Here is a 26,741-nt window from a genome sequence, read left to right as displayed (position 1 = left end):
GACAGGGTTGGTGGAAAACATTCTTGCCCACAAACCGCGGAAAAACCGGAGCGGGACGGGAGGGTGGCTGGAATGGCTGCATAATCGTTTTAAAGCCGTAGACTTATCATTAGGCTTGTTATGTGACAGTAGGACTATAAGAGGATGGACCTCTCCTGTATATTTTGGTAAATTATTCACAGTGCTTTCGTCACTTTCTACATTTACCACCCTTTAGTCGTGGAGTCTGATGATAAGTTAAGATTTGGCGGCTTATACCGGTGGTCGAGAAAACACTGCAAAAATATGGCTAGAGATTAAAGGTGCCATGGATGATTAACTACCTGTTAGGTGAACTACAAGAGACCGCAAAGTGTTCTTTAATACACTTTGTATAGCCGTATGGTTAGAATATGTAATACCGCCCCACAATGCCCAAAAGACTACGTTGACGTTGTCTATATCTTACTACAATACTTTAATAGCTACATTGTGGGTTTGAAATACACGTTTCATCTTTCTTCACGTAACACGCTATAATAAAGATTTCCATAGCTCAGTTCAATGACGTGCTACTATTGCACAATGTTGCCCAATTTGTCACTACGTCATCAAAACACGATGGTCGTTGGAGGGAAATATTCATCCACAACGCAACAAGGACCACAAGGAGGACCTTATTGTGCACAATAATTTAAAAAAAAAGAAAACACAAGCACACATTCAAAATAAAGAAATTATATTTCCATGTACATGTAATGTTACCGCCGAAAAATTAAAGATTACAAGTTAACCGAAGTATCACTACAAAGCAACATATAGAACAATCGCAGATGAAACATAGAACAATTCAACCTTTCACCCCTATCAGGATCACCCATATAGTTTTCTATCACTCAAAGGAACGAATCGTCTTTGCCTCAATCATTGCCTCGAGTTTGATACTTCTGAGCGGTTCTCCTATCAGAGCAGCTCAGAGCTGAATCTGAGACTTTTCCACAATACGACAGTGTGCTAAAATCAGCGTTAGACTTTTAAATTTCGCGTTAAGCGTTCAATTTTGTAAATCCCCCTAGCGCCCCTCCCCCTTTCATACTCAGACTTTGCCCTACTTCCGGGTTGCGTCAGTTGTGCTTTGCTGTTCGGTATGACGTGTCGCGGCGATGATGTCATACTCCACCGGCCTTTTTAAACATCAACAAAACTGCGTGAGAGAATATTGTAGTGTGTAACGACTTCGTGAGCTATACTCTGCCCTTTCAAAGACTAGGGCGCATTCCTACTAGACGGCCGAAGTCACCGACTGTGGAACCCCAATTCAACATGGAAGCACTGACGACAGCTATCCGCCTAATGTGTGGTTTTTACTTCGTGTACGCGTCCTTTGTCTGGTCGGCTGGGTCGCTACTGTCGTTGGTGCTCTTTGCAGGTAAATCTTGACATGAACACCATTTATCTAGAGTGTTAGCTTTTAATAATTCTATTATTAAATGTTACATACGGTACAAATCACTTTAAATCACATACGGTATTACATTATTGTTTTCTTGTCAGTGTGTTCTAGAGGGCACTCAGCGATGACAACCCATCTATTGATGAGATAAAAGACTCATAGATGTGACTTTAAGTCTATATCACGATGCTGAAATATGTGCACTTGACTATGCATGACATTCTCTTGCGTAGAAATTTTCAAGTAGCTTTATAATCGATGTTTAAATATTGAAAACGTGTGGTAAATCTCGTTACATTTTCGCAAGCATTTCAATTCAGGAAATGGCTGTAAGTAGGCCGCATCATAAGAATAAGATTAATAGAAAAACAACATCCACAAAATTATATAATATACTATAATAAACCTAGAAAATATTCTATGCAGCTTCCATTTTCCTGCTACGGTCACACCGAGAGCAAACTATGACGTCATCTATTGGGAACACCCCGTCTCCTAGGCAACGGCGTAACCAAGGAGATGACAACATTCCAAGAGACGTGGAGGAAAGATACAAACGTCAGATTCTGGACCTTGTGTGTTACGACGCCAGTTCGTGTATTTCGTTGGAGAACTTCACGCCAGTGAAGGAAGGGACGGAATGTGTGTTTGCCAGGTCAGCTTGTTTATGGGGGTCGGCGGATTGGGACGAACAACTCAGCTTAGGTTGGTCATCTTTCCTAATCTCTAAGCAGATGTTGGGAGGCCGGAATTTTAAGATGCATTCATCAAGCCCTTAAGGGGCAAATGCAGACTGCTTACTGCTTAAGTCGAGTGAGTCAGTAATAGGAATGTCACGATTTTGCCTCCACACATCTGTTTTGAGATTATTTCGTGCCTCTATACTGCTTCCCGGCCTTCTTTTCCAAGTTTTTAGTATTAACCCTTTAAATCATTGCGTGTTACCTTCTTTGTTTACCTTATGACGTTAACTTGTTGCTGTTGTTTTGTTTCATCATTCGTGGTCACATGACGCCCGACGAAACCATTATCCAAAATCAAGAGGAAAACATCAAAAGGTAAGCACCATCCAAATATTCTGTCATTATATTTATGTTTTTAACAAGACGCAAGTGACAACTTTGTCCCAATCTAGACATGCAGTTTTTCCCTGTGTCGCCGACAGTTTCATTTTTTTGTCTAATTGGAAATTTTATTGCCGGCAAAATTTACCCCAACAAGTCCGAAGTATTTAGCGGGGGTCCCCGACAACTTGTAATATAGACCTTTCACGGATCCCGTTGCATGACAGGAGAAGCAAGGCACTATGGGTAAAGCGGGAAAAACATTACCGGCATGACAACATTAACGTTACTTTTGTTAGACTTTGTTATAGGATCGGACAGAGTACGTGTGTATCGTGTTTTCGCGTTTCTTTGGGAAATTGCCCTCCCCACTAAACACAGCTAGTACAATTGAACAACGCGTCTCCCAGCATGAAATGGTGATCCGTTAAAAGGTATCGGCTCCACTGGTCTCAGTTGACCTTGCAAAATTCTTTTTCTGTAGGTCTTTGCCGATGTTTGTAAAGTTCTGTGCGGTCCAGTCGCATTTAGGGCTCGACGGGTTTCTGTTCGAGTTGCCTGGAAGAGAGTTTGGGGCGAGTCCGGAGAAACTTGGGAACGGCGTAAGACGTCTTCTGAAGGTAAGAAAGCCTCAAACTGACTTAGAAATATGACATATCAAATTCTTTCTACTTGAGGACAAGCATACATTTGTATATACATGTATCTTCATCATGATCACTGTAAAAAATGTAAAAAAAAATTCGACCGAATCTGAAAGTCTTCTTCAGGTATCTGACCCAAACACTGTAGATACGTGGTTTATCCGCACGTGTGACGTCAGCACTGGGCCAAAGTTCGTCAGAAGTCGGTACCGTCACCCCAACCCCCGTCCCGGCACCGACCTTTTCTTTACCTTCTAAGTTCTAAATCTAACCCAAAAAATGCGTCATTATTTTCTGCTGAACCATGTTATCACATTTGATTTGGTTTACATGACGTTTCTGTTTACAAATAGTATAATAACATTTTGTTCTTCACATTTCATTTCTGTATTGTAAACGGATTTCAGGCAGAATCGAATGAAACCAAATGAAACTTTAATGGAGATCCATATAAAACAAATAAATAAACTTGTTTACGCGTTCCCCTTTTAGGTTCTATCGGACGTTGACCCCGCCGGCGTACACTGTATGGACAAGTCTTACGTCTCCAAGCGAGGCTGGTGTTTCGAGTTTGACAGGTGCACGTTCTTTGCGACCACCTTCGCGCCTTGCTATCCGGAGACACACTCCAGGTTTAGCTTCAACTGCAAGAACAGCTTCGTTCTACTGCAACCGGAGGTAAGGATCCCCGGAACTTATCATTGTATTAATTGCATAACCCTATGAGGGCATTGCACTGAAGGAGTATGGCTTTGTATAGATTTGACTTACCTGTCAAAATACTGAGTATATATCAAACAATGTTCCTGGTCAAGAAAAAATACATCATACTTTTTTAACATCTTAACACACGCAAGCACGCACGCACACAGACACGAGCAAAGACACACAGACACTCGAGCAAACATATGCACACACACAAATGCCTACATACACGAGCACGCATGCAAAGACACACAGACACATACATTGTACATACGTACATACAAAGTACGCAAAGACACACATACGTATATATACGCACAACATTGTAGCTAACGTTACCTGTTTCACATGCATGCACACACGCACATGTACACACATATGCATAAATGACACGCGCACGCGCGCGCGCACACACACACACACACACTTGTAATATACTCAGTGAGTCAAATTTCATCATTCTGTTTTTACACAAACCAACAGGAGTCCTTTCTTCGGCACAACATCGGCGCCGACACGCCTCACACGGACTGGGAGAACCCTCGGACCGTACGGGACCAGATCCGGGCGGCGTACAGACGAGCAGGCCGCCCCTACACCATTAGGGACACGGTCATCTATCCACCGGCGCACGACATCGTCAAACCGCTAGGGGGCGATCCTGGACAAGACGATGTAGTGGCCTGGTGGGTTGACGAGAAGAGTGATTGATAGTATACGAACATGATTTGCGTAGACGACATAAATAGGGAAGTGGGCCACCTTACTACATGTATATAAACACTGCTTCATGGCACTGTATATGATTGGATGCCTACTCATTACTCAATAGATATAAAAGAGATATGTAGTTACTTAGTCCATATACATGTATATGTATGTAACTTCACAATCCTTGTTCGAAATTCAAACGTGTTCTAAGTATTTTGTGCATCCACATATTGTCTTAAATTTCATCCATTTTCATGAATATTGAGCAACAAATTTTTGCTGTACTACAACATCGTGTACTTCTTTTTCATACGTACTTAGTACTATTACCCTCAAAGTTGCTCCTTCCCATAACATTGCATCAGGAAAAATCATTTCGACTTACTTCCCCCAAAAAGACACAATGTAAAGATGTATGCAAATGATGTTACTAGTATTCTGTTAAACAAACCCATGTGAATTGCAAAAGTACGAAGAAAGAGAAAATGAAAGGCGTGCTTATGTAAGATAGCCATTGTAAAGGGAGTGAGTTACATAGGAACACTACTGACGTTTTTCTGTTCTCTCTAGCACATTGAAATTAAATAAATCTCCGTATTTCTTTATGGGGGGGGGGGGGGGGGCATTGTAAGCACATTATAAAACTGAGTGTACGCATTTCCTTTTGTCTACAAAAACTACAAAGATCAATCGGATGTTCCGCTGTAGTACCATAGGAAGCCACTAGAAGGCCGATTATCAAACGTGACCTTCGTTTTCAAGACCCTCAAGTAGTACATAACAAATATCGTAAGGATCTATCCACAGCTAGCTTCTGACCTTGTATTTATCACACACACTCGTAACGTAGCCGTTGTTTTTAAAAACTGGGTATCTCCGGATATCAAGTCGACAGAAGGTGGTTTCAAACTGCAATATTGTGAAAAAAATTGAAAATACCGACCGTCGACTTGCCCTTATATACTCTGTTTTAAATACAGCGGATATAGGTTAGCCCGTGAATAAAGGTGAACTAGCGTTACACACACACACACAGATAGATAGAGAGATAGAGGAAGTGACGATAGCAAAAACATAACCGTCTTCTTGGAGAAGGTAGTGAAGCAGCCATCAGGTTTATGAAGTAATGGATGAAAAACACCTAACGTCAGCTAACGACAGGTATCAAAGTACAGACTAGGGGCAAAGTCATACAATCCAAGCCTCTGACCACCAATCAGAAATAAGAGAATGGCAAGGTTACCTTGTCAATTTGGTTGGGTATTTATGTATCTATGACATGGACTGACTGAGAGGTAAAATAAGTCCCATGTGCGGGATAATATCGTCTCAATGCCCCCCCCCCCCCTGTAAAAAAAGTCCCAAGAAAAAAAGATTTCCATTTGATTGATAGTCATATCAATAGTTGTTACGTCTAACGTTAAACGATCAAATGTATAGTTTCTAATACACGAGCCACTGTCAGTGGTGTGAATATGATTTGACAGAAGTATTGGTTGAAGTTTTATAAATCTGTACGCTAACATATTTCTTTGTATGAAATCGCTAAGACTGTTTCACTTTCATTATCTAAACATTCAATGGTCTCTAACGACCCCCTTGGACACTGCCGATGGAATCGTCCAAGGACAAAGAGTGTATAGAAACTACGTCAATGGCGTCGACGCTATTTTGGGTTATGCTATTATTTTGAAAATTACAGGCATTTACCCCATGAAATATGGAATGCATTTCCGTTCATTTAGTTAAATGAATTTTATAACGTTATTGTTTAGATAAAGTTGTGATTTCAAAGGCATCCCAGTTCTTTCAAAAATCGCTTTTCAAAGTCCGATATAGGTTTCATTTTCATGTTTACAGTGACAGGTGCCCTTTAGATACCGAACACCCGGAAGTGAAATTGTATCACTCCGCCAGTCGCGTACGCATATATACACAGTGTTTCTACCGTATGGTGACTGAAAATCCTACATTCTGAAGATTCTATATACCTTTAAAAATACAATTTCTATCAGAAAATAAGAAACAAAACTTGACTTTTCAAATGAGCGTTGTTGTCGCGATTCTTAAGCGTTGCTGCTATGCGAACTACATGCGGCTGCAACCGCCGGAGAGTCACTGTAGTTTCGGTCAAAGGCTTTGAGCGAAAACAGGCACCTACCTGCAAAACAACCCTACATTTGTAACGTCATGGCTAGTTTCAAGGGGACGGGTTTTGTCGCGGTGACGAAACACTGTGTGTCAAGTCACCAGATGAAGTATGGATAGGGATGCTAGTACAGTTGCCACTTTAATTGCCATTTATACTACCCCGTAATTTAGGACGAGGTTGATGATGCTTCGAACAAGAGCACTTCTGTGGGGCGTTCTCTTAGTCTTTACCGTGTCAGGTAGGTCCACTATATGTCATATACGATCATATTATTGTCGGTGCGTAGCAAGAATGCTATCATTCTATTAGCAGGACGTCTGCATTTTTATGGCTCCACATGAACCACAAGCGTGTTTTTTCAACTACGCGGTGCGGTTTATATTGCTTGCCCCGTGCAGCCTTTGTTTACATTGTGGGTAATTCAAATATAATCATGAGTGAGAACTGTTCCCTTTCAGTGAGTGGCCATGGCATAGCTAAGTCAGACTCCCACTTGGTTAAATAGTAATAGAGGGCTTCGGCCAAGTTAGGAATAAAAGCCTAGAAGCTTAAGGAGTTAATTGGCCTATGAGTGATAGACTGCAAATACTGACTGAAATCCCAAGGCAACTTACTATGTTTGTCACTATTTGGCCAAATTGTTCTCTTTCAAGTTTATCCAGCTGACACGTGTGCTTGGAGACTACGGCATAGCTAGCGTAATGCATTGTATGGTTAAATAACACAAGGAAGCTATCAACCATATACATAGTTCTCTTTTTTCCAGGGTGTGTACCTAGTAGTGAACGTGATAGTGCTTACATGTATAATTAATAGTTTCGGTGCGGCACTGTACGTGTGTGATTAGATCATCGAAACTGTGGGGATTCCCCTGTCGCTTCTAAGGGGCTTTATTTTTTCGACGGCAAACGTGTTTTTTAAATACTTATTACCGTAGCAGGTAGCAAAACTAATTTGATTTAAAGATATTGAAGAGTAAAGGGGGTGTAACCAACGACTGAGTTTAAATGGGTTAGTGGTCATTAACATTCAAAAATGATATCACAATACAGAAGTGTGAAAAGGCACAGACAGGGGTTCTATTAAAGCGAAAGTGAAAGAACAGGTGTGACTTCCTCGTTACGTCATGCTTATAAATTTTTTTATGTTGCCTTCCAAGAAGGCATGGTCAGTAACTAATTTGCATATGATCTGGACATGAAACGACAGGGAAAATTGAACTTGAAATACTATTTTGTGGTGTAAAAGATAGAAGTACTTAATCTAGTGTAGTGTTTACACCAAAAAGTAGTTACTCAAGCAAGTGTAGTGTTTGTGAGGCTTTTAGCCTACATGAAGGAAAATGTTTCTTCCTGCTGTACTTTTCATGTTGACATTTAAGACTTCCTCAGGTGAGTTCTTAAACCCTTGTCTATTTGTTGGCTTGATTTTATATCTTAGACTGATGACACAGCTGCAGCATTTACTAAGTATCTAATACCATCTCAGACAAGAACAAGAAATATCCATGACTTCAAGTACCAAAGCTAACACACAAGGATTGATATGTTCGAATATCCGTACTTTCATAGAACTCTCGTAGAGTTGATCGTTTACAATATACGCAGAAGCTTCCTCACTTGATAGCTTTAAACAGCATTTGCAGACAATGATGTGCAGAAGTTAGGTGTGTCAGGTCATTCAGTGTAATATAACCAGCTGCTGCCGCGCCGTGTGCCCACTAACCATGTGTGATACACCGGAGGGCGGTTATACCGGCTATAAACAGATTTTTTGTCATCACTATCTTGTATGGTACGATGCCGCCTCGCACTATCGAACCAATCGTGCGATCGTATTGTAAAATCACTGTAAAATTCTCAATGTCTTTCAAATCATGATCCAATCTTGCCATCAGCTTTTTGTATTAAAGTTTCCTGATTGTCAGCCAATTGACTTTCCGTAACTGAAAAAATAGAGAAATGTGTCGTCTACCCTTTATATAAATAAGAACTTACCATCAAGCAAATCTAAAACGTTTTCATTTTTGGTAGGTTTAGTTGTTATAGAACGAGTCACGTTCTGTATATATATATATTATACATATGTTATGTTTGTCCTTTTGTTTTTCCCCGATGCTACTACGAGAAAACACGTATATCCCATTTGCAACAGAGAATATAGTAAAATTGTGTTTTTTTTCATCGGATATCGTTTGACTCACCCTGTATCTGTATATATAGTGATGTGTTTGGGGGTTCATTAAAGAGCGCCATTCTTCGCCTGTCTGAAATGTCTTTTACACGATCACTCGGATATGTTGATTGTATTACAAATTAGCAATACTTTCCTACAAACGTTGAGAGGTTAATATGTTTATAGTGCTTGATAGATACACACTCTCTCTCTCTTTGTCTCTCCTCACTTCCTTTCCTCTGCATGTCTCTCATCCTCTCCTAGTCTCCTTACCCCCTCACTTCCTCTTTTCTTTATCCTATTTCTTCTCTCTTTCCATCTCCCCTCTCTCTCTCTCTTTTAGATATAGACACAGATATCATATGAACGTTTGCGTTAGACATTATATGAAAGTTCGTTTAAAGAGTTGTATTTTACTTTGACTTCTACTGTGCAGACTGGTTATCGAACCGAAAAAAAAAAGATTTTCAGCCGGCCGCAAACCTTTCGTAAACGTAAGCCTAGGTTAAACATAGCCGAATTTAGCTCCCGACTCTCTCCCGACTATGGTTAGGAGTGATTCGGGCGCTAAGTCGGCTATAGTCGGCTAGCGTTCGGCTGAGTCGGCTGGCGTTCGGCTGAATCGGCTGGTGCTTGGCTACGCCATCCGAATGTTTTGGGGTCAGCAATCGGTTGGGAATCAGTCAAGAGTGATTTGGCAGTCTGCGGCTAGAGGTCGGTATGGTTGGGAATAGGTTAGTTAGCATTCGGGACACAATCGGGAGTAAGTCATTTACCAGTGGTCGGGAGATGGTTAGGACATGTTCCGGACATGTTCGGCGCTAAAAGATAGGCGTGGCTTAAACATTTCAGACTGCTCCCGAACACCAGCCAACTTGAGTCGGCTAAGGGTCGGCTGGTGTTCCGGAGCTGAATATGGCTATGTGTAACCTAGGCTTAAAGGCCACACTGACTTGATTTTATGGATGACATCAGCGAGTGCATTACTTTTTGCTTGTTCTAAAAAAACACCTCCTCCAAGGCTCCACGCAAGTCCGAAACTTGCGAACTTATATTGCCACAAAAGGCTAGCATCTGTTGGCTTGTGTAAAACTCGGTAAAATACACTAAGGCAAAATGTGCTAAAATATACTACGGCAAAATGTGCTAATAATTTTGTCAAACCCTCTCCTAATCGTGTGCTTCTTCGATCGTTCTAGTCAATATATTGAATATATATATATATATATATATATATATATATATATATATATAGTCTGCTAAGATGAACAAGACAACATACGTGTGCCTCCTGCAAATAAAGATTTCTTGTTTATTTTGATGTGTACTGTGTTCTGTAGTTGAATTCGTAATACCAGCTTTGTAATCCTGTGGCCTAGCAACATTTCTTTGCTGGATTTTTTTTCGCCCTCCCGCATTAGTCAATGCAGAATTCCATACGGACCTCAAACGGACTTGAATATTACGCACGTGTAAACCCAACCTTAGCGTGTGTTCAACCTCTGATTGTGTTAGGTCATGTTGATTTGATTATATGGATGTCATCTTATGAGAGCCTTAAAACATACACCTGAGCACAATACTATTTAACATACAGTCACTTACTATGCATGCTTTAGACTAATACATTGAAAACGGGAACAAAGTGAAAATTCCTTACTTTATGTTGGCATTGTATCAAATGACGTATCAAATGAAGTAATGTCAGAATGAGCGAGATATCTTACATCTAAGGGGTAAAGTGCAACTGAAGGTTCTAAAGAATCTGCTATTCAGCGCTAACTATGTGACAACGACAATAGTTAATTTGGGTGCGGCTATGAAACTTGAGTTGTTTTTCTTCACCTTGAAAGTGAAAGACCTACCACTTATGGACTTTATGACTTAGCTTACGTAAACTATTTGCGTTGTGTCGCATAACGCAAATATTTTACGTAAGTTAAGTCATAAAGTCCATATACGTGGTAGGTTCAAAGTAAACAGTCTCCTTGCCTACAGCGGTGAAGGGCATTCTGAGAATACCCACCAGTGCAAAGCTAGGCTTTGAACATGAAGAAAGCATCTTTATGTAATATAACGTCAACACGATTGACAATATGCGGGAAAAGATTGCAGAGTGTTCATGTCGCTTTGGAGGGCATTCAAGATTCTCTGGAGCCGCAGTCCTAACCATCTTGGCGTGTCTCGTTCAGGAACTAACAGGTAAAGCTAAGGGCACAACCCGCCGTACGTCCGTACGTTTTTGTGGAGGCCACGTCCGCCACGTATTTCTGAAAACGTTCAGGCTGTACAGGGCAGGCGCGTCGCCCGTACTGGCACGTACGGGGGGTGAATCCACAGCCCGATGGCACACAAAGTTTTGCCTGCACGTAAAATTCTACGGCGTGTCTGCGTTCTCCAAAATCCGTCGTATTCCCTACGAGTTCGTACGGAGGCGGTACTTACCACTTACAGATCTCAAAAGATTGCCCACGTTTTGGCACGTAGACAGCACGTATTTGCACGTACAGCGGGTTGTGCCCTTAACTTAAAATAAGTTCACCGTACGACTTTCTTTGCCGTACGATTTTCTAATAGAAACGGAACAAGAATTTACTACAACGTTTTGTAAAACTTGCACAAGACAACGATATTAATTAGGAGTGGGGTCGTGTGGTATATAACCTGCAGGGTGTTTGCCCCATAACCCAGATCTAGAGGTCCTGGCTTCAAATACGTTGATATGCCACGGATATGGTGTCCTTGGGAAACACACTTTACACCACTTTTCTCACTTCACTTCATTAGTACCCAGCTGCGGTTGGGGACGTCCCTCGGATAAAGCGTTAAATGGATGTCCTGTGTTTTAGGAGAGCCACACTTCGAGCATTAATCTGTGATCGAAAAGAGTAGGAACTCTTCCCGGTGTGAGTGGTTCAAAGCCCACAGTCTTATGGCCGCAACTGGGGCAATTCCTGTCGAATTGAGGTTACTAGGCGCTAGATTATTTTGTGACTCACACTTCACGCAGACTATGTAAGCTTTCCAGAAGAATTTTTACGACATAAGACAACATATCAGTGACAACTGGTGAAAGTGAAAGAGGTACTACTAGTAAGTTCGGCGGAATATCGATATCGAACTTCGCACGTCCGATACTACGACTGATCAAATCATACGATGGCCCAGAAGTACAAAGCAAATTAACGACTCCTTTGGTGTGTTGTTTTTCCTTTTCTGTGTGCTTTTTTTAATTTTCTGTGGACATCTTCATTTTCTGTGGGTATCTTCATTTTCTTTGCGTATTTTCATTTTCTATGGGCATTTTCATTTTCTGTGTGTATTTTCATTTCTGCATGCATGCTCATCGCCCACAGTGGGCCACCGTACTGCCTTTGCTGAAATAGGTCAAAGTTTATGCCATGGCGTAGTGAACAGCCAGTCAATATACCTGGATGTATATCATTAAAGTGACCACTCTCTCTCTATATATATAGGCCTGTATACCTTGCCCTTGTGCAAACGGTTTTATTGGAGCGAGCCTGCTATGTCAATACATTTCGTAACGCACTGATCGAAGAATGACAAAGGTTTACTAAAAGGTTACTGCTGCCTCTGTTTCATTATTGTTGTCGTCTACCATCAATACTGATGGTCCACAAAATACGAAAATTTATCAATTCTTTTGTCATTGCATTATCTTGTTACTCTGTGACTGGAGGGTAAACTCCGTCGACAAAGTATTGTGAACGGTCTATGTGATGAGTGTTCGCACCTATATCTCTATGTTCTGGCTGTTTGCCGCATTCGTATGTGGTTTGGCATGTCGCTTGTACTCAGTTGAGTGATGATGCACTTTTTTCGCGTTAGCGGTTGTTATAATCGATAATTTCAGAAATCGCCCCTATATTTTCGGTATTGTGGAACTGGCAATGTGGTTTCGGCGTTTGGTAATCAGCTTATCTACACGCAGATAGGCTGGGTTATGTGATTGTCTAATGCAAGAACAACTGTCGTGGTTGGGGAATCCATAAATAGTTGTTTGACTCTGGCTTAATTGAACGGATTTTCGTCGTTTTGTGTGTGGTGTAACGATAACAGCTGTTTGGGGTATCCCTGAAAATTTTGAATATTTTTCATTTGGTATCGTTCTTTTGAGACGCTGATTTTGCTGTTGATGCGTACAGGATTATGTTTTAGATTTGACAGTAATAGGTACGTTAGCTTTTAAGTACGTTTTTAGTATAAGGATCCTTGGTCGGAAGTCCTCCTAGGAGATGGAAACTCCAAATAATAAACCTGCATCTGCTGGGGCCGTCTTACGTGGCAAACAGTTCTGTCCCTGTAGGACTTAGTGCGCCAGTAGACGAGAGGGTGGAGAAGGAAGTGCACACCCCTCATTCACCTTAAAAAGTCACGTGCAGGCCAGGCAGACTGGTCGTCTAATGAACCTTGTCTGCCTACCATTGATCTTCGGATACGAAGAAACAGCCATCATCATCATCAGTATAAGTCGATGGACAACGGACAAAGAAACCATAATTTGTGTTTATTAGTGTCTATTTCTTAGTAAACGCTGCTTCACCATATACATGTGAGACAAAATTTTGTGCATTTGCGGGCGGTGGTTCGATCCCAGGGTGGGCCTCAGCTCGGGCATGTTGTTATACCCCTGTCACATTGCGCGAAAATCGATCGGACGACGACTCTGCGAGCTCTAATGGCCTTTTCGGTAGTGATACGTGCGGTGCTTTTTCGACCAGCGCCCGATCTTTAACAATCGTCGTCGATTTTTAGGAGTCATTCGATACTTGCTGTTTACCGAAACCTGTTTTCAAAATCCTGTATTCTACCAACCTGATGAAATTATTTATGAAAGTGGTTCTATTTGTTCCAACCAAAGGGTTACCATACACCAAGAGTGGTAGCCTGTCAAAAGTCCACTCTCGGCTATGTCAATACCATCCGTAACGCTAACTAAAAACTTAAACGTTCATGTGACACTAGTAAAATGACCGCCTGCCCTTCTATATGTTTTCAGCTGCAACGAATGGTTTCTTCACCCGGATCCCAGGGAATGTGACAGTTTTAAGAGGAGGTGTCGCAGAATTCCCGTGGTCTTTCGACGATACCGGAGTCAACTCATTCCAATGGCTGAAACTACCACAGACATTAATTGGTGGCTTGAATCTGTGGCAAAACGAAGAGGGTTCCCCGTTCATACACGTGTATGAAAGACGGGCACAACGCCTGGACGACTACGCGTACGGATTTTCACTGTCGGATGTGTCAGAGGCAGATGCCGGGGGTTATCGAATCACTGCTTACCTGATAAGCGGGACCGAATTTAACATCGCTACACTAACGGTTAAATGTAAGTGCATCCGTTAGCAAATAAGGCAACAGCAAGTTAATTTTATAGATGCCATTCTCTGCAGACTCCAAATTCAACGACAGAGGGCGAAAAAAAAAAGATGGGTAAAAAAAACAAGATATCTAGATTTTCAAATATAGACACTATAAACGTTGTAACAAGAATTGTAACGAAAAATCATGGCATCACAGCCAACAAGTCTTATGTTTCTGTATTCAAGAAGTGCAAAAAGTGATCTAGTGTGGTATTATTTACCAAGTTGCCAACTACAGCCATCGCTACCACATTGGTACTACTTTTCCTATTATTATTGAACTAGTTTCACTTTTACAACTACGGTCATAACTACATGTTCCTCACTAGTGTCACTTCTACGAGTCCAATCAAGGTTATCACATAAATATATTTCATATTTTGGTACTTTTTCGTCATCTTCACCATATCGAGAGAGCAAATGGAATAATGTTATTTTTAAATCAGGCAAAAATTAATGAGCGCGGATTACATCAGTAATCCATACAATTTACTTGCTGTGGCCTAACGTCATTTTGAGTAAGATTTGTCTTCCAGATTTTTTCCTACATTTTGTTCCCTTCCCAGTATTTACATCTTGACCTGGACTATGATTGGAGGCTTTTCATACGTAAAGTCTGTCATTTTGAAAACAAACTTTGCTTGTACTGATTTATTTTCTCTCCTCATGCACATGAAAGAACGCACATAGCTATCTCCTTGTCTTTCTGTATGTTAAACATATATTTTTGTAATCATAACGTTTCTTTGGGCATGACAATTTTTTTGATTGTCCTTCTTGACATCAAATATACGGTATATGTAAACGTTTGTATTATACATTTGTTTTAGATCCTCCAACAGAAACTACCGCCAGTGCGCCCGCAACCACCGTTAATGAAGGATTTCGGCTTCAGCTTTCCTGCACCACTCGCAGCAACCCGCCATCTACGTTCCAATGGACCAAAGATAGCACAGCTCTCAACAATCCAACAGCACAGGAGAACACAGTCCACGACAGTACTACTAGCACTAGTACTGTGATCATACCCAGAGTGAGCCGTGAAGACAACGGTCGGTACCAATGTGAGGCGTCCAATGGCCTGTCACCAGACGAAAACGCCTTCATCGACATTATAGTCCAATGTAGGTGAATATTTGTTGTGGATATTCGTAAGCTTTCTTAAACAAATGTGTAGGATATGCTACTTCACTGTTTCACGTACACATGTGCAGAGACAGGAATCATGGATGGTGTGTCAGAGGCAAAGGCTCCTGATGCATTATCAATACGTCTAAGAATTGTCATGGAAGTTGAGACAACGGTCAAGGCGAAAGCTGATTCAGGGGCCTTCACCTTTGACATATTACCCACGATTCCCATCGCTGCACATGCGTACTTGGAACCATGGACGTACTTATTGCATAGAACTAAGGGTAACTAAGCAGGACAGAAAATGCAAATTACATGCATAAATGACATATAATTTTGACATATGGCAAATTTGCGTTTTCTTTCAACAGAATATCCAATTCACCTACTAATACTCTGTAAGAAAGAAGATGATCGTTCTAAGGCGTTCGCATCAATTCTTTGTGAACGACGACTTTTTAGAGTTTTGTGACTTATCGAGTTGCCTCCAATCACCCCCACCCCCCAACCCCCCAACGCATTTTGTTATTTTCTCAATAAGTTGATTTTTTTCTAAAATTCTGATGAAAGCAGGGAAGTTTAATGTAAAAGCACTTTGTACTCAACTCTATCTGATGTTTTGGAGTGGACACCATACTCGTACTCCGAAAGCCCACAACGACACAACTGGGAGGCATCTCGAAGGCAATGCGGAGGCATGTCGAAGCAATTTCGGAGGCAGAGCTCGGAGGCATCTCCAGATGCGTGCGAAATGCCTCCGATATGTGTCCTTCAGGCTTTCATATCTTACAACCTGTACACGTGTTGTTGCATCACAGATGCGCCATCAAACACGGTAGCTACCGTAAAGGAAGCCAACATCACGGAAGGAGGAAGAGTTGAGCTATCCTGCCATGCTGAAGGTCTACCTCGCCCTACCTACACTTGGTACAAAATCTCGGACACATATGAGCTGCCGTCAGACAGTTCTACGGACCCTACAAGGGGAACACTGATCATCTTTCCTGCAAGGCTGGAGGACTCTGGGGTCTATCTGTGTAGAGCCAGCAATGGCGTGGGGGAGCCAGGGTCCTCTAGGGTCAACGTCACGATCATTGGTAAGTTTACGGCTGTGCCGTGCTCTTCAGCTGTCATTTCTGCACTTGTAGGACGCACATTGGCCGTAGACCGTCGTCGCACGACAAATATGACCTCGCCCTTTGCCCTTGAGATTTTTTTTCTTTCAAAGTTCACGTGTATTCCTTTACCTCCTGCAATGTTTCGTGGCCTTTATTTTCGTTTTATTCGACGGTTTCTTCTATCTGGCATGGAAAATTATTGTGACATTCTGGTATACTGGTAGTATGAACATTTATACAAAGAAACAATTCATGATCCGACCAAGCTATACACTTACAACTTAATCCCTTTTTGAAATCCTATCTTGCAGAGGCGCTGAGCCCTGTACCTCCACCAACAATGCTCACAGGGACCAGAAACGACAATTGGTTCGACAGTCCATTAATTGTACCGATAGTCGTCACAGTAACCACGTCTTGCGTCTTGATCATTGTCGGTGCCCTCATCTACCATCGGCGGCGGAAAAGATCTATCAAACAGCGAAAATGTGACCGTATTTTATCGTTATCCAATAATCATCACAGAGAGAGACTGGAATACCTGTGTCCAGACATGAGCGTCCTACGTAAGTACATATTCCGTCCAATAAAACAAAATATGATTTTCTCATTTTCACGAGTTTCTGCATATACATATATAGTGCTAGGTTCCTATTTGGAGAAAAGGGCCCTCGGGGTCTTTCGGGCAGGGCCGGGCCCCTGTATTTCTTAAAACTTGTAGTTAAAATCAACTCGGGACCCGATAACAAACAGGCGCCTTTATCTACCATTGTACATCGAGAGGTACCCACGGTATCAGGCAGTCCACCGGGAACAAATTGGTAGCTTCGGTGCTACACTCCCTCCAGGCACCAGTGCAAGTAGAACTGTAGTATCATCTTGATTTTATCAAATTTCTTTGCTGACAAGTTCTTAGCGCACAAAAATTTTTACCTGCCAATTTTTGGGAGAACCATCTCCCGCTGACCCGAGGATCTTGTGTAAGAAGAACATAAACTATGGATTTGCCTAATTTTAATATCCGTCTCTAAACGAAGAACTTTATTTCAGGCGTTTCCGACGCGACCGAACTGGACAAAATGGCGGATCCAGCTCTGCAGGAATTCTGGGATTGTTTAGTGAGAATGGACGTGGATCCTGTCCTAATGTTTCTGAGGGAAAAACGGGTGAGTGACGTCATCTACGAAATTGGTAATGAGCAGAAAGTGTTTCGCTAAATCTAACATAAAATGAGCAGTGATGTATTTGTTGCTTTGTTACTTAATTGCTGTTAGCACACATTCACTTACTTACTCACTTCCACCCGTCTTTTTTAGTCATTTTTTATCATTCCATTTTTATTTTTATTCATTTCATTCCTTTTGTGTCATTTTCGTTTTGTCTTCCTTTCTTTCATTTTTAGTTCCTTCCTTCTATCTTCTCTCTCTTTCTTTCTCTATTACTTTTTTCTTACTGTTTGTTTCTTTTCTTCCCTCAAGCTCTTGCTTTGTCTTTTTCTTTCATCTTTCTTTTTTTCTTTTCCCCTCCTTCCTTCCTTCATTTATGTCCTTCCTTCCTTCCTTCCTTTCTTCACCCCTTCATCCGATCATTCATTTCTTCCTTCCTCTATTACAGAGTCTGACTGTTGATGTGACAGCCGGAGTCCGGGCGGCCCCCTGTGTGGTAGAGAGGCTGTTGGAAATTCTCTGCGTGCTGAAAGGTGACCAGGCGTCCCGTGTCCTCAGCGACGCCTTGCGACACTCAGATCAAACGCATCTTGCTGATCTCTTGGACGGAAAAGGTATAAGCAATGCTTAACCTGAAAACACTAGAGGCATAAAGCTAACATCTAACTGCTCCAGAGTACTTGCAAGTGTTGATAACTACAATATAAGGTAGCTTTTTGTAAAAAAAGTCTCCAATTGCGATATCAGGAGGAAAGATCGTAAAATTCTCCTACTCAGAACGCTTCTCTGTAAGGCTTTCCTAATGCAAAAGAAGAGAGGAGCAGCCAGGAAAATGTTGCGATCTTTCCTCTCATTTTGGGAGGCTTCGCTTTGAGAATACTCTCTGTTAAAAAGAAGTAGTGTCAGCGGAATTGCGCTACGACCATTCTCCCAACATCTGGATTGAAGACTTAGCAGCCGACATTTTGTTTTTTCTAGTTTTACCGGATGCGAAGTGCGTAACCATAGCAACCACCACAGAGACATCGATCGGTATCACTTTCAAACCTGCGTACAAGAACCTCCAACACTTTGGTGACGTGGACAAGTACCTGGTCACTTTGGGACTGGCCACTCCCGAGCCCAAGGTACACCAACAAGTTTTTATCTGCTGACGTCATCTTCACCGTGACTTTCACATACAAGTGTTCCTATTTTTAAAAGAGCGTTTTTGGCAGAATAATTGGCGGAGTTTAATGAGCTCGTTCATAATTCCGTATGCGCATCCGCGGCGCCAAGAATTGTTTGTGATATGTCAAAGTTGAAAGCCTCTGACAAAATGTAAATAGTTCTCGTGTCGACCATTGTCTAGATTTTGCATATCAACGTCCCGACGTGCTTTGTTTATGTTTTAGGGGCCTTTACCTTTGACACATTACCCAGAATTCCTGTCGCTGCGCATTCGTACTCGAAAGTGTGAGCGAGCATATGGAAATCGAATAGAACTGAAATTGAAAACAAGATGGCGGGTACACAAACTTTCACAAAATTTATTGGTGCGAGCATAAAGAGGTTAGAATGCTCATATAGTGCCACATTATCATTCACGTTTTTCGAACATTCTTACAGGTTATTGCCAGAAGACATATCCACGCATCTGACCCGCTCCAAGCCGAGTTCAGCGGACTGGAGCAGGGAACGTCATACAACGTCACCGTCATCAGTGAACGTGGTGACGTCAGGAGCGCCGGCGTTACTGTCACCATAACAACGAGTGAGTGAAGCATTTTAACATTTGGTAACGATATCTCATGCTGTCAATTGCGCCTGCAAAAGTTAATCTCACTATCTTAAATACATTTTTTCCCCACAAAGAACTACGTAGCTTACTTCGAAATTTTTGGACCCACCTTTGGACTCACTTAACTTTCGGCAGTATGAATTGATTATTTTCCAAGCCGAGGTTGGAGAATGGTAACGGTCGGGAGCTGACAATAATCTCGGCCACTACCACCCCCCCTCTCCAACCTCGGCTTAGCGAATAATCAATTGGCGTTTGCCCCACTTTATTAACTCGCACTGATCTTCGGCACATGTGACGTCAGGTGTTGGTCAAAGGTGACCATGGTTTCATATCTGCCACGGCCCTGATTTTCCCTAGCAACCTAGCTTCTCTTTACACCTCACTATAACCATTTATCTAAAGTTACAGGTTTTGTTTAACCATAGAGTCTTGAGCACCACAATGTTGTCTTGTGACGTCATACGGCAGTCATATCAGTACCATCGGCTAACCCATCTTGACCGATTGAATGATGAATTGGCCTTATCAATTACAAGTCAATTTTTCCTCTTTTTTCTGATACAGTCGGTGGGTACGAGGAGCCCAGCATGCTGCTCCAAAGATTCACCGGCGAGGAAAGATCTAAAATTCACCACGTGCTAATTTACAAGGACACAATCACCCTGCTTGAGCCTCTGGGAAACGGTAAGCCTTGCAGTGTTTGAGTTTTATCTGTTTGCTTGTCTGTTTATTTGCTTGTTTGTTTGCTTCGTTGCAAAATTTAATTTTTTTACTTCTCATAGCGAATGTTTTTATGCCGTTACACATCTAGGAAACTTTGGAGAGGTTCGACATGGCGTCTACAAAAAGGGCAATAAATGGATGGAATGTGCTGCGAAGACCCTGTATGGTAGGTTCGTTATGGCTATATGTCTAATGCTACAGTTTGGTGTGGTCCCAACTATACTTATGATAACACCCCTACTTAACAGGCCCACGGCTTCTGATTTCATGTGACTTACCCAAATTTTCCACCTAACACCACCAGTCTTTATCAAGCACTGATGAGTAAGTTTAAATGCTGCGTCAAGTTTATGGCGTCCTCCATCTAACAGGACTTTTGCGATTCGAATTAAGACTCATCTCTGTTGGTAGATGCCACGTGCACAGTTGACCATTTTTTTAGCTTTGTGCCAACAACACAAGGAAAACATTCACCATGAAGTTTCACTCGATCTCGTCGACCTTCATCAGGTGACTGCGATGATTCACTGCGCTGGCGTTCCGGAAGTCGGAAGTGACGTCAGTAACGAATCAAAAGTGGCGGAAAGATAGAATCTACCACCGTCTCGGTTCAGTGAGGTTTGATGCGAATTCCATCTAATTTTTTTTGTGGTTTTGACCCCCAGACACCGCCGCGCCAGGGGAGATGGTGTCCCTCCTCCAGGAAGGACTGCGCATGATCAAGTTTAACCATGACAACGTGCTGGAGCTGACCGGCATCTGCGTCCATGGCAACCAGGCCATGATCGTCCTCCCCTACATGAAGCACGGAGATCTGCGGAAATATCTCATCAACAAACAGGTAAACAAACGGTAAACATGTAAACAAACGGCGTGGTGTCAGATGTTTGGCTCAGATCCTAGAGATCCTGGGTTTAAACCTACTGACATGCCCCGTTGACGCTATGCAATTGTTAAAGGCACTTAACACGACTTTCCTCACTTCACTCAGGTGAAAATGACTGAGTACCTTACTATGGCCCGACATTGCCCCAAAATAGCCCTATATCGGCAGGGTGTCCCACGTAGGGCTCAAGCCCGAAAGTACGTAAAACGTTAGCCGTATAACACGTTATAAACCCTTATTTGTTTACACACAGACATTGCCCTTGTTGGAGAATCTTCGCCTGTGCCTTGACATCGCTCGTGGCATGGCGTATCTGTCTGATAACGATATCGTACATCGTGATCTGGCAGCGAGAAACTGCATGTAAGTATCCAATCAAAAGGCTGCCACGTGACCTTATCACGTGATCGTCAACATCAGTCACGTGACAGGAACTCCGAGACGAGACCCTACATTGTGGTTAACAAAGATACTTATTTTGATTATTGTGCCAAAAAAAATTGAGTTTTTCGTCCACTTTACGATGGCGTATGTCTTGATATAGATAAGTCGTTATTGCACAACAATCGTTCCATGCAGGTACAACTCATGGAAACTTATGTTACTTAACGTCATTTCTAGAATTCGAAAAAGAACAATATACCCCAATATAGACTACTTGTATCTTGTGTAGGATAATGCTATGTTCTTGAATGGTCTTCGGTGAACGTTCTAATACAGACAATTCCTTAACCTGTATGGTCTATCCTTTATAACATTTTCTATGCAGAGATTATCATATGTCACAGTTTGATTTGACCAAGGAGGTTAAAAAAACTTGATTTGACGCTACATCTTGTTTATGTCGTTTTACATTTAGTTTTTAAACAAGGTCTGTATTTCATACATAGGTTGGACGAAAACTTGCGGGTGAAAGTTGCAGACTTCGGTCTTTGCAGAGACGTCCACGAAAAGGGTTACTACAGAATACAAAGCTGGGAGGTACATGTACGTTTTCATAGCGTGATCAAAATTTATGGCACTAAAAAAATGAAAATCACGAATCGCATTATGGGAACATAAAGAACTCTGCGTAACGCCATACCATTGCCATGGCAATCTAGACCAAACCAGTACGCATGTGCACAGACGCGTTGCCATGGCAATGTGCTTTTGCTTCGTAGGCTCTGCGTTAACCATAATTCTGATATCCGGACTGATATGGCCCATTGAACGGAGGCAAAGAGGATTTGCCATCTTCCTTTTATGAGTAGAACAGAGTAGATTCTCCGAGTCTCATAGCTGTCTTACAGTTAAGAAAACGTTTCACAGCCTAAGAAATGATCACTTTGTAACAATTGCTTCCCTTGTCTCTCCCTTGTTTGCCCTATTTGTTTGTTTCTGTTTTGTTTGTTTGTTTGTTTGTGCTGCTTGGATAAATGAAGACCGGACAACACCCTTGCCCCCCTCCCCAGGTCAAGTTACCGTACAAGTGGATGGCGCCGGAAAGCCACGCCACCTACATCTTTGATACCAAGACTGACATAGTAAGTTCCTTCTTGTCTATCATTTGTATTACACAGTCCATTTATTACAACGACGATCAATAGAAACTGAAAGCTACCGAAAGCAAGTGTTAAAAAGTGAAATGACAAGATTTGAAAGCCACAGATTCCTTGGAGTTCATAAATATTTGTCATTGTATGCATATAAGTGTTGCCAGATGTTGGCCATTTGTATTTGATCATATGGATGGCATCCTCGGGGAACTCCTAAACTGAGGGAATCGTGCGAATACAAGAAGGTTCTTGAAATATTGCGTCATTGCTCTGGATACTCAGCAAACATGCCTTAAAACTATCGAACTAGTTAAATTGTAATTTCCAACACAAAAATTGGACAAATTTTCGACTTAACAGCACCAGTCTTTGTCAAGAAATAAACAATCCACTGCTGTCGTGGCGTCACGTTATGCAGATAGAACACGTGACTCAGTAAGCAGTGTATCTGTATCTGTATCTGTATCTATATAGCCGGTATAACCGCCCTTCGGCGTAACACACCAGCTTCGCAGGCACGCGGCGCGGCAGCAGCTGGTTATATTACACTGAGCGACTCATCACACCTAACTTTTGCACATCTATATGCAAGTGTTCTCTGAAACTATCCAGAGAAGACGCCCCTACTGTGCTTGGTGATAACATATTCCACTCTACAATAGTTCTGGGGAAATAGGAATTTTTGAACACATCAATCCTAGGTTGGTAACTCTGGTACTTGAAAGCATGACTGTTTCTAGTTCGTTTTTGAGCTGGTGTTAGATACTTATCAGTCGGTACGTCCACCAGTTTATTGGTCATTTTGTACATCATACAAAGTCTGGACATTTTCCTCCTGTCTTCAAGTGATGTCCACTGCAGATCTGTTTTCATTTTGGTAACACTAGCATCTCTGCTGTAGTTGTTTGTACAGAATCTGGCAGCTTGGTTCTGTACCCTTTCCAGTTTATCTTTGTCTTTCTTTGTATACGGATCCCATACTGTTGCAGCATATTCAAGATTTGGTCTTACCAGTGACGTGTATGCAAGTGATTTTACCCTGGCTGGGCATGCCCACAAGTTGCGTTTGATTACTCCCAGTGTCTGTTTAGCCTTGGTTGTTATTTTGTTAACATGGACACCCCACTTCAGTCCAGTTGTTAATGTAACACCGAGGTATGGGTGGGTTTTTGTGGTTGCTAATGTCTGACCACAGAACTGGTAGGGGGATACATTTGGGGTTCGTTTGTTTGTTATGTGCATGATATAACATTTATCCGGATTGAACTGCATAAGCCATTTCCTTTGCCACTCTTCCAGGGTGTTCAGATCTTTCTGAAGAAGTAGTGAATCATATGTTGCAGAAAGTCTATGGTGCCCACTGTCTCTGTTCAGGGATGGTTGTAAGGCATTCCTTGAAAATTTTTTGTTGGAAATTACAGTTTAACTAGTTCAATAATGACATCTAACAAGTTGAACACAGATACACTTTCAAGCTATGCCTAAAAACTATACCTTCATCTTTTTCTGTAATAACGTTTGTTGACGTGGACAAAAATACAACTTTCTGCTTCTTACTGCAGTGGTCGTATGGGATTGTACTATGGGAGATATTCGCTGCTGGACAGACACCGTACCCCGGTATGCCTGGGGTGTCCATTGTACATCACCTGAAGGAAGGATACCGCATGGACCGGCCCAACAGATGCCCCATCATGCTGTAAGTATTCGTTTGTCTATACAAATGTATTTGTTCGTTCAGACCCTTGTAGTGCCTAGTGACACCTTTTCAGTTAATTGAACTAATCAAACTATAGCTACACTTCACTGCTAGTACAATGCGAACCTTTCTTCCAACACAAAGGTATACAAGGGCTATAATTTCAACGACCACTGTCTCCTTCTTCAGGATCAATGATAACCAATCACTTCCAAAAGAAAACTCGCGAGAGTTGCAACCATATGACCTTATTGACACGTGATCTTGCGTATACGTGACGTCATTAACTGGTCAAACGTGACAGGCGGTTTTTATCACCCACCGTCTCTGTTGAGAAAGTTTAGCACTGTACAATATGATTACAATTCACATATGAGCTTCCAAAGTAATCTTCAATGTTGTTTCTCCGACACAGGTACAACAGCATTATGAAGCAATGTTGGCTGACTAGTCCCTTAGAACGGCCGAACTTCAAGGAAGTCCTGAGAAAGATCGAACAGATCCACACTTCTTTCAAACACCGCTCAGACTTCGAAAATCACGATGTTCAGGTACACAGCCTTGCCTAGCACAAAGAGTAGTTTCCAAACTGCTTCGTAACAAAGAACTCAGTTCGAAACTGCTCCGGAAAAAAGAAGTTTCGAATTCCGATGTTCAGGTACACAGTCCTTGGTCTAGCTTAGCATAGAGAGCAGTTAAAAACTGCTCAATTGCAAAGACGGTGGTTGAAAAGTGCTCTAACAAATAGCAAAGAACGCAACGTTCAAAACTGCTCTATATAAGAACGCAGTTCAAAACTGCTCTGGAATAGAACAGCATCATAAAATCACGATGTTTGGGTACACAGCCTTAGTATACAGAGCAGTTATAAACTGCTCTTTAGCAATGGCAGTGGTTAAAACTGCTCTATAGCAAATAACGCAGTTCAAAACTGCACTGGACAAAATGACAGCATTATTGCAATTTATTGAAAAGATAAGGTCATGTTGCAGATTGTGTCTCAGGAAAGTGAGCAACTAAGTATATTTACGGCTATAGACAAGAAAGAAAATTGTGCACTTGTCAGCTGCTCTGTGATTTCTTCACTTGTGTGTGTTGTTTACTCTGTCAGTGAAAATGTTGCTTACTGTTGAATGTATCTGTTAAAAGGAGGAATTCGAATAGGTATATGTCCGATTTTATTTGCCAGCAAAACTGTATATAAAATATTATGAACAGAGTTGTATATATTGTTTTGACATCGTTTCATGTATCATATATGCTTGCAAGATTTCTATTTGTAAATTGAGTTTTTTTATTACAATTAAAGCTTACTATCAAAGCTCACATAAGAATATAACCACAAATTCATGTTTGTCAAATACTGTAGATAATAAGGCCTGTGAAACTAGAAATGACGTAAAATGATTTTTCTTGCCGTGATTAGGCCATATTGATTTTGATTACATGGATGACATCCGCGCGCGCATCAAATTTCGGCCGTTTCCCACCCAAAACAACAATACTGTTAATCGCACAAAGTAGCTGGAAAATGAGCAGATATTATATGCCGTTAACTGCAAACAAATGTCATAGAGTGCCAACTTCAACGTTCCAAGGTCAAAGAAAATGTTATAAAAACAAAAATGGAGAATCTTTTCTTTGGTACACCATATCCTGTGCGTTTAGTCATTTGTTCAACCTTTCTGACCACTCATATTTCATAATGAAGGAAACTTTCGGGTGGCCAATTTTTTTTTAACTCGCACGCTCGCAACAGTTTTGGCGTTCCGAAGGATGTAATCCACATAATCAAATCAACATGGCCTTAAAAGAAGACATTGTCGTGTGTGCCTATCCAGATTGAAGATAGCTATGTTCTGTACATTTTTACATATCAGAGGAGCGATAGGGGACATGTAGCTCAGGAAAGAGATCTAGCACCAAGCACAGAGTAAAAACATATTTAGCAAAGCGTGGCACAACAAATGAAGCACAATTTAGCAGAAAAAAAGGTGCACAGTCAATACACTAAAAGCCGGATTAACCAATAGCCTGGTAATGTTTTTTTTTTTGGCTCTTGAATCTTGAGAGAACGATTATCAGACGTATGTAGGATTTATCGCTTTTGTTAGGGCAACCATTTTCAGACGTACCTGTCCGTGACTAACCTGGGATGTAATTTCGTAACGGCTTAGATACCACCTGGAGGTAGATATGGACGGTAGATATGGACACTCCATAAAAATGGTATCTAACAATAGCGATAAATATATCCAGTAGATCTATGCTGGAACAATGTATCGCACAAAACAACCATGACCAAATGAACCAGGCATATGTCATCAATGTCACCGAATATCGCCAAGACATGATGTGTTTAGCAAATGTACATTGCTCTGTGTTGTGAATAAAGAAACAAAAATTATCTGCCTGTTGGTCGACAAT

The 26,741-nt window shown here is 41.6% G+C and overlaps 2 protein-coding genes across 4 annotated transcripts; both read left to right on the top strand.

Moving 5' to 3' along the window:
* LOC118423790 lies at positions 1 to 5,120 on the top strand. Its single transcript, XM_035832023.1, has 6 exons — positions 1 to 1,408; positions 1,859 to 2,137; positions 2,475 to 2,490; positions 2,981 to 3,116; positions 3,633 to 3,818; positions 4,329 to 5,120. The coding sequence occupies exons 1-6, from the start codon at positions 1,303 to 1,305 to the stop codon at positions 4,554 to 4,556; spliced, it is 951 nt and encodes a 316-aa protein (XP_035687916.1). The 5' UTR covers positions 1 to 1,302; the 3' UTR covers positions 4,557 to 5,120.
* A 1,398-nt stretch (positions 5,121 to 6,518) lies between these two features.
* On the top strand, positions 6,519 to 26,721 carry LOC118424790. 3 transcript variants are annotated; one of them, XM_035833565.1, is made up of 17 exons: positions 6,519 to 6,946; positions 13,904 to 14,236; positions 15,101 to 15,394; positions 16,220 to 16,498; positions 16,831 to 17,085; positions 17,570 to 17,685; positions 18,134 to 18,299; positions 18,664 to 18,812; positions 19,294 to 19,438; positions 20,033 to 20,152; positions 20,280 to 20,357; positions 20,857 to 21,032; positions 21,331 to 21,440; positions 21,968 to 22,058; positions 22,502 to 22,603; positions 24,178 to 24,314; positions 24,730 to 26,721. In XM_035833565.1, exons 1-17 carry the CDS (start codon positions 6,889 to 6,891, stop codon positions 24,881 to 24,883), a joined length of 2,763 nt encoding a protein of 920 aa, XP_035689458.1. In that variant the 5' UTR covers positions 6,519 to 6,888; the 3' UTR covers positions 24,884 to 26,721. The 3 variants fall into 3 exon arrangements, with proteins under 3 accessions (XP_035689458.1, XP_035689459.1, XP_035689460.1); XM_035833566.1 differs by having other exon boundaries at positions 21,968 to 22,064; positions 22,532 to 22,603; XM_035833567.1 differs by having other exon boundaries at positions 6,520 to 6,946; positions 22,532 to 22,603.
* Positions 26,722 to 26,741: the final 20 nt, after the last annotated feature.

Source organism: Branchiostoma floridae, chromosome 10 (genome assembly GCF_000003815.2).
Source record: "Branchiostoma floridae strain S238N-H82 chromosome 10, Bfl_VNyyK, whole genome shotgun sequence".
NCBI classification, from domain to species: domain Eukaryota; kingdom Metazoa; phylum Chordata; class Leptocardii; order Amphioxiformes; family Branchiostomatidae; genus Branchiostoma; species Branchiostoma floridae.
The sequence above is the reverse complement of the archived record's forward strand: the minus strand, read 5'-3'. Positions and strand labels throughout refer to the sequence as shown.